We start from the raw sequence: 8,714 nt of genomic DNA, 5'->3' as shown, positions 1-8,714 counted from the left end.
ATTAAAGTGGAAATCAGTTTACTAAATAATGTGAACTTGACTGACTGCTTCACTTTCACTTTAAAGGTATATTTGTGTTGTTTATTATTTATTTTTATTTATACTATTTATAATTTTTGTGCAATTACTTGTGTCAGTTGAGTTTGTGGCAAAACATTTTGCAGTGTTTACATGTTGTTTATTACTGCATAAAATGTATTAAAATAGATGTTTAATTTCATAAAGTACAAGTTGATTTCAAAATGCACCTACTTTTTTGCATTGTGTTTTTCAGTTGAATAAAAGACTATTTTTCCCTATATATTTCATCATTGAGGATTTCTTTAAATAAGTCTAAAAATCTCATCTCGTCTCGTTCTCGTGAACCCAGTCTCGTGTCTCGTGGGATAAGTGTCTCGTCACACCCCTACTTTGTCCATATTAGGGATTTCCTGGAGCGTCTCAGTGCTAATAGTTCTGTGATGCATATGAGGAGTTTCTGCGCGAGGGCGCCCACCGGCTTCCAGTATGAAATAGTCATTACATTACATGTGTACACAGTAATGCTCACAACACCAGGGTAAAAATAGGAAAGACGACACTTTTCTCTAAATAAAAATGATTTTTTTTTGTCTCTTAGTGGATGCATACGATTCCCTGAATTATTGTCATTGATATCGTTATCGCAATAAATACCAGAATTTATCGCCCATCCCTAACATACATTGTATAAATTAATCAAAGACACTGCATGGTTTTCACGGTGTAAATTCCATTTCTTATTATTAAAGTTACAAAAGTGATTTAGTCAAGAGCAGTGAGAGATTTTCTTTCTTTTGTTTGATTAACATGAACGACAGAAGCAGGAATATTAGACTGCTGTCATTTTAAGAGCTGCTTGGATCTAATATAATTTTATTTTATATTACGTTTTCTTTTTCAGCGGTTTGCTTTCACTTAAGACCTAAATGAATGTTTACGAGGATACTCAAACATATAAATATGTGTATTTAACCCTTCAAGGCCAATAAAGCAACAAAAATACTCATGGCACTATGAGCAGCAGATTCATGTGCACAGACAGCACTCAGAAACAGTCACGCATATAGTGCTGTAGTTTGCATTTAAACGGCTTAAAATCACTCATTTTTATACCGCAATGCTTAAAATGTGTGCAAATGATTTTCGTGACCACGGCGCACCGCAACTTGACGTAAGCACATACATGCGATAGAGACGATAGTCCAAAATCTCTACCGTTTGACAAATTTCTACCGTTCACTTCATTGGGTTCACTCCTTTCTGATATCAACTGCCATACACTACAATAATTAGTGAACGAGTGAGCGATTTCGTGTTTACAATTTACGTGGCGCGGGAATGTGAAAAAGCTGTGCAAAATCCGATCTGAGCGGTCAGACTGAAACGGATTTCCAGAAATGAATGTAGCTCAAAATGTTTTTTTTTTTTTTTAATCGGTTCACACTTGCTAACTATGATCGGATTCCAATCGGATATGTGCAAAAAATGGATTTCGACATAGCATGACACGGCTTGAATTTTTTACAATTTCTACATTTGTTCATAAAATTACTCTAAATAACTCTAAAGATTATTTCATTGTTATATGTTGATGATTTGAATCAGAGAGCTTTTTGGCCATTGGATCAGAGCACTGTCAATCACTGTGTGATTCGCTTAGCCTCAGTTTCATAATGCTCAACACCATTGTTTCGAAGTGCTGTCAATGCTTTGTAAAACCTTTTTACCTACTTGAATCTGAATTTGCCAGTCACTCATTGCATGCAGAGATAGACAACTTGACCGCAAACCATCTCTGTTCATGATATGCAACACTGAACCAATATTTATTGATGACTTTCGTGCGACTGATCACACTATAGCTAGTGTGAGTAACAAAATGCAGATTTGACTGCAATAATAATAACTGACACTTCAAATCAACAATTAAATGTCAACTTTTACTAAAAGCAGTCTTTAAAAATTCCTGAAAATATATCCACATAAATAACCTAATACATGTGCTTTTTGTCTTAACGCTCTCACATACTTTTTCTGCAAACGGTTTATATGTATTTATATATAGGGCTATATAACCATCTAGTGGTTACACCGTGGTATTGCAGATGATAAATGGTGCATAATTTAGAGGTTATTATTTAGTAAAATCCCCTGAAAATAATACAATACTAAAGAAAAAATATAATTGTTTATTAGGGCTGCACGATAAATCGCAATTGCGATTAGGCAAAGGCTGCGATTGTCATGCGCATCTTGTCAGTGAAGCACGGTTCTGCGATCAGCAGTAAATCTCCATCCAAAGGCCAGAGAAACTCCAAATACGCCCCGCAGAAGAAACCCAGGAAATCCCTATAACACTAGCTGAATAAACAGAACATTTAACTGCTTTCATTGATTCAACGTGACTAATAAACACACGACTACGACAATATATGGTTTATCTGAGTTCTGATTAGAATTCTTATTATAATTTTCATTGTAATAAAGTATATAATAATGCAATGCCTTTATCACTGCTTAGAATACTATGAAATGTTGCGTGCCTTATTATGTGTAAGAAGCCACATCATCTCACAGAAGGATTTATTTCAAACACTCGACTGACGTTATAAAGTGAGTTTGGAGTAAAAACATGTTATTAAATGTGGAATTTTCACGTGCTTTCAGATGGAGCAGCATTTACTACACAGAGCCGTAGTTCACTGAGAAGCTACGCAAACAGCTGTCATTAGCGCAAACAATATCTTCGATTTAATTATCGTGCAATTAAATCGTCTGGGATTTTTTTGCGTAGCTTGTCAGTGAATGCTGCTCCATCTGAAAGCAGGTGATGGAGATTTACTACTGATTACAGAACCGGCTTTACTGACAATCGCATTCGATTAATCGTGCAGCACTATTGTTTATATCACAAATATCGTTCTCATATAACTCTGTCTTCATTCATTTGTATGTTCATCTATAAGTGTTTAGGCTGTATAACAACACAGCGGCCCCACCCTGCAACATCAAGCTCCGCCCCCCCAGCACCCCCCAGATAAAATATGTGACCCTGGAGCACAAAACCAGTCTTAAGTCGCTGGGTCATATTTGTAGCAATAGCCAAAAATACATTGTATGGGTCAAAATTATCGATTTTTCTTGTATGCCAAAAATCATTAGGATATTAAGTAAAGATCATGTTCCATGAAGATATTTTGTAAAGTTCCTACCATAAATATATCAAAACTTAATTTTTGATTAGTAATATGCATTGCTAAGAACTTCATTTGGACAACTTTAAAGATGATTTTCTCAATATTTAGATTTTTTTGCACCCTCAGATTCCAGATTTTGAAATAGCTGTAGCTCGGCCAAATATTGTCCTATCCTAACAAACCATACATCAATGGAGAGCTTATTTATTCAGCTTTCAGATGATGTATACATCTCAATTTCAAAAAAATGGACCCTTATGACTGGTTTTGTGGTCCAGGGTCACATATGTTCCCGCAGCTATGGATTTGTACAAGGCCAAAGAGCCAATGCAGCACTACATGTACCTTAATTTCCCAGCAGACGTCACTCTCCTCCTCATCCGTGGAATGGATGTAGAAGTAGCCGATGTTCTTCTGAACTCCTTTGATGATCTCCACCAGGTTACTGATCACCTCGGGCTGCAGCTGATCGATGATACTGCTGATGGCAGAATGAGCGTGTCCCATCGAGGCGTCCGTTTGACCCTCCACAGCTCCCGTAGTCTCAGCAACCAGACTACCATTAATCTCATGAAGATCATGAGGAACGTTTGCTTCCTGCGTCTTCTGGGTCACCGAGTCCTGCTCTAAAGCCCACATCTGCTGGGGTGTCTGCTGGAGATGAGGGTCGGGCAAACTTGAGTGATGTTGAGGCTGCGTCATCGGCTCAGGTAGGGCATTAGAAGGGGAACATGGTGTCAGAGATGACTCAAAGGTGTTGCTGGAAGACGAGGAAGCACACGGATTAAAGCTGGAGGACGTATCAGGGACATCTGAAGGAACTTCTGCAACAGACGAGGAGGAAGTCACATCTTCCTGAGCTCCGGGGTATCGACTGATGTGCTGAGGGTCAATGAACATCATCAGGCTGTCGTGGAAAGAGCTCATGTAGCTACTGACGGGAAACGGAGTGTTGTAGTTTGACACGTAATTGGAAAGTGGCACAGCTGGAGTCTGAAGCGGTTCTCGTGAGCCCTGAGTGCTGGAGCAAGCAACATAATAAATACGTTTGGCCCTCAAGAACTGCTCCACCTCACTGGAGAAGCCAGAGACGAGCTCATCGACTATGTGGTCAAAACCGCTGCCGTCTGCAGGACACTCGGTGGCCACAGCCGGAGCGACGGGCTCTTCATCCTCAACCTCTGTAGCCGTCTGCACATCCAGATCCACCGCTGTGCTGCTGCTGTCTGGCTGGTAGGGAGGGGACAGGTCCTTTGTGTCAGGCATGGCGTGTGTAGACACGGTTGGGCTCTGAACGAAGCGTGGATCTTCAGGATAGTCCATCTGTCTCTGGGAATATCTCTCCGTTTTCAGACCTAAGCAAGCAATTGAGAAAATCCAGATTCTTTAAAGTATTTCGTATTTTTATGAACTACAAACAACTGGCATGCAATGAAAATTACTGAGGTTTACTTTTTACTAGTGCTGTCAAACAATTAATCGTGATCCAAAATAAAAGTTTTTGTTTACATAATATATGTGTGTGTGTTGTGTATGTTTATTATGTATATATAAATACACACACACATGCATATATTTAAGAAAAATTTTATGTTCATATATTAAATACATTTATTTATAATATAAATTATATGAATATAAATATAGACATGGAAATACATGGAAATATTTTCTAAATATATACTGTATGTGTGTGTATTTATATATACATAATAAACATACACAACACACACACATATATTATGTAAACAAAAACTTTTATTTTGGATGCGATTAATCGCGATTAATCGTTTGACAGCACTACTTTTTACATTTTAATTTTTTTGACACGAGGACAATCTTGGTGTAGTGCTCATTCTCTGGAAACACCGTTATGTGTGTTGCCATATTGCATTACATACATGAACAGATACATAACAGAATACTGAACCCACTCATCAAATTAATACAACTCTGATTTACAGAGATCACAAATTAAGACTCCCTCCAATTCTCCCTCAAATACGTTAATGCAGCTTCCAAACTGAAAAATGCTGAGTTTCTCTTAGTCTTTTATTAGGGTAGAACTTGTATAGACATTAGATTAGTGAATACAGATCATATTCACTATTAACTAAGAGTTTTCCCTCAATTAACTGTTCATTTGCTGCTTATTGATAGTAAGGTAGTTGTTGTAGTAGTTATGTTTAGGTATTGGGTAGGGTTAAGGGATCTAGAATATGGTCATGCAGAATAAGGCATTAATGTGCGCTTTATAAACGGTCAATATGCATGCTAATAAGAAAAAAAGAGGGAACAAATGGAGGGATTACTTGTTGACCTGCACTGTTCTTCACATCATATGAAGTGAGTTTACCTGTGATGGGAATCAGCACCCATGGTATGGTCTTTTCCCCGAGCAGGTTAACGCCACGCTGCTGTCCTCCAGAATCTGAACAAGGGCTAAATGCTTCTAAACTACTCAAACTACCTGCGGTCTCCTCCTGAAACGGCAAAAACATTGTCAAAACCACCACCAAGAGTTTAGGACTCTTTAAATCAAATGAATGAATAAATACATAAACATAAACAATACTTTTGGCTAGATGCAAAACTGGCAACTGTCATTTAAGTAAAGAGCATAAATCATATGCAGTAGTATTCTAGTGCTCTAACTAGGGTTGCAAAGTGGTGGAAAATATCCGGTAAATTTCCGGAAACTTTCCAAAAATCCCTGGAATATTCAAAAAAATCTTGGAAAGTTTCCAAAATTTCTGGAATGTTTCCGAAATTTACTGGAAATGTTCCACCTTTTTGCAACCCTAACTCTAACTCATCTGCTCTGTTTTGTTCTGTAAATAGACTACATAAATTCAATTGCAGGTGAGGAAACGGAACAACTCACTGCTCTACATTCACCGAACACTGGCTATGAAAGGAACAGCACACTACTACACAGAATATATACTGTGACGAGTACAGTATGTGGATTTTCATTATGCATGGAATACCTGATGACCTGCTACATTTGCCAAAATGTGCAGTATAGCACTAGAGCACACTGTTTAGAAGGCTGTATAAGATGCAGCGTGCTTGAATCAGAAGCTCTTTTTCTTGAGTCATTATTTGAGTAAAGACATATAAAAATAAAAAGGGGTTTTAATTGTGCAATAACCTTTGAGCTGCCTTAAAGTAAAAAAAAGAAGAAGAAACAAACAATGCATTCTTATACTTCATGTTTGTACATTAGTATTATATATCCCCTAAGTTACAGCATTGTTGCATAAAAGCAACATCACTGGTGTTCAGAATAACAGAGCAGTTTGTCAACACTGTTACTCAGGTGCACATATATAAAAGCCATTTATTACGTAAATGGCAACAAAAATGTTGTGAGTATATTTCCAATAAATAAGGAAAGAATTTTCCTCTATTACATAGCTGCATATGATAAATACATGTACCTATTTTATGTTTTATAATGGGCTACTTTCATATTATGAAACTAATCAGCATTGATATCCATCTTATATTATTCAAGAATTTTTCATATGGACGAACTGTCAAAGCAGAAGCTTTCAATCAGCTTAAAAACAAAAATCATGTGAAAAATGAAAAAGTCACGTGCATCTGAAAATGAAAGATGCAGAACAAACTGACTGACTAGCATCCCAAGAGTGATGATATAACGGTCTATCAGCACTGTTTGTATCGCTCCACTCGTCTGCTTGTGTATTCCAGACTGTCAGTTGTGCATTAGTCATGTTTAGTCACATTCATTTATTTATGTGACCCTGGAGCACAAAAACAGTCATAAGGGTCAATTTTTTTAAATTGCGATTTATGCAAGCTGAATAAATAAGCTTTCCATTGATGAATGGTTTGTTAGGAATCTGAGGATGCAAAAAAATCTAAATATTGAGAAAATCGCCTTTAAATCTGTCCAAATAAAGTTCTTAGCAATGCATATGCATTCACAGAAAACTAATAAAAAATTAAGCATTCACTAATCAAAAGTTAAGTCAAAAATTTAGTTTTTATATATTTACGGTAGGACATTTACAAAATATCTTCATGGAACATGATCTTTACTTAATATCCTAATGATTTTTGGCATAAAAGAAAAATGGATCATTTTGACCCATACAATGTATTGTTGGCTATTGCTACAAATATACCTGTGCTACTTATGACTGCTTTTGTGCTGCAGGGTCACATATAGTTCCTCTCTGGCTTTAGGAGTAACAGTATGAGCACTGCATGATTGATGATTTCAAGCTAAAGCACAAGACAATGTTTTGTAAAATTATGGCATCGCGTTTAAATTACCATTTTACATTCTACTCTCTGAAATGCTTATGGTTACGTAATTGCACACAATGTATGCCATTCCAAACATAGCCAGAGTGTATGATTCAAGATAAAGTCATCTTTATATGAACTGTAGCACACAAGTGTGTTATAGAGAATTTTTATGAAGATATCTGATGTCATGATGTTACGACAAAAGCATTTTTTCATTTGTTTAGTGCCACAATGCAACTTCTCGTCCCATCACCTGCATGAGATTCTCTTTCTGCCACAAACGCTCACCCACCTTTCCTCTTTTCACCTGCGTCTTCTCTACGAAGCCTGTTGCACGCTTTTTCTGTGAAAATCAAGCACTTCAGCTAACAGCTTTTTTTCCTGACACTTTGGGAAAGCAATTTGGTCAACATTAGACCATCAGAATGGCATCTACCCTTCTTGAAAACCTCTCACCCCAAACTCTACCCTTAAATTTCTACACTAACCTCTCCTTAAAAGTATGCATGTCACAAACCTGTTGCATCAACATTATCAAACTATTTACAGCCAAAGTAATTAAATTCTGTTCTCATTTACTCACCCTCAAGTCATTCCAAACCTGTATGATTTTTTTCCCCGGAGGAACACAAAGGCTGAATTTTTAAACAATTTTCGGGGCACTCTTTTAAATATAATGAACGGTTTTAAAACTTTTCTGTTCGTCACTCAAAATATATCTTTAAAAAAAACTATATATAATGCATAAGCTTGACTATTCTGGTCATTTTTGAAGTTTGACAGACTATTGTTCTAAACATTCCAAGATCTTAATATCTCTCTAAGATATAAGATAATAAGTCTCTAAGATATTGTCTCACAGGTTTGGGATGACAACAGAATGTACAAGTTCAATTAATATTAGGGCTGCCCCAAACTAAATATTTTTCAGGTGGACTAATAATCATTAAAGGGGTCATGAACTGAGAAAACTAAATTCCCTTGATCTTTTGACATTTAAGAGGTCATTGTGCTATAAAAAATACTAAGTTTTAAACAACAACTAAGTTTCAGAAATCAAAACTTTCTTGTTAGTCTAAAAACAGCTAATATTGAAGGCAGTCTGCCAAAACAACAGCTTGTGGAATGTGCCACTCTACGATTTAATAGTGTGGATAAGCACCACCTCCTCTACATCTCTGCCTGTTTAGCCCCGCCCACCGATTCTACATC

General features: G+C 36.8%; 2 protein-coding genes across 5 annotated transcripts in view; both read right to left on the bottom strand.

Annotated features, from left to right (window-relative positions):
• The window catches only part of LOC107662933 (LIM and cysteine-rich domains protein 1-like), a 360,255-nt gene that overhangs the window by 162,426 nt on the left and 189,115 nt on the right, over window positions 1-8,714 (bottom strand). The gene's annotated exons all lie outside the window — the stretch shown is intronic.
• LOC107662921 (protein TASOR-like) overlaps window positions 1-8,714 on the bottom strand; it is a 58,769-nt gene that overhangs the window by 15,990 nt on the left and 34,065 nt on the right. For 2 of the 4 annotated variants that reach the window (XM_016453055.1, XM_016453052.1), the window contains 3 exons: window positions 7,795-7,845; window positions 5,575-5,701; window positions 3,564-4,573 (listed from right to left, as the gene is read on the bottom strand). In XM_016453055.1, coding sequence (XP_016308541.1) covers window positions 3,564-4,573; window positions 5,575-5,701; window positions 7,795-7,845 — 1,188 coding nt within the window. The remainder of the gene's footprint in view (window positions 1-3,563; window positions 4,574-5,574; window positions 5,702-7,794; window positions 7,846-8,714) is intronic. The other 2 variants (XM_016453053.1, XM_016453054.1) reach the window with 1 other exon arrangement.

Source organism: Sinocyclocheilus anshuiensis, unplaced genomic scaffold (genome assembly GCF_001515605.1).
Source record: "Sinocyclocheilus anshuiensis isolate Anshui unplaced genomic scaffold, SAMN03320099.WGS_v1.1 scaffold1571, whole genome shotgun sequence".
Taxonomy (NCBI): Eukaryota; Metazoa; Chordata; class Actinopteri; order Cypriniformes; family Cyprinidae; genus Sinocyclocheilus; species Sinocyclocheilus anshuiensis.
This window is presented reverse-complemented; position numbering and strand designations above follow the sequence as displayed.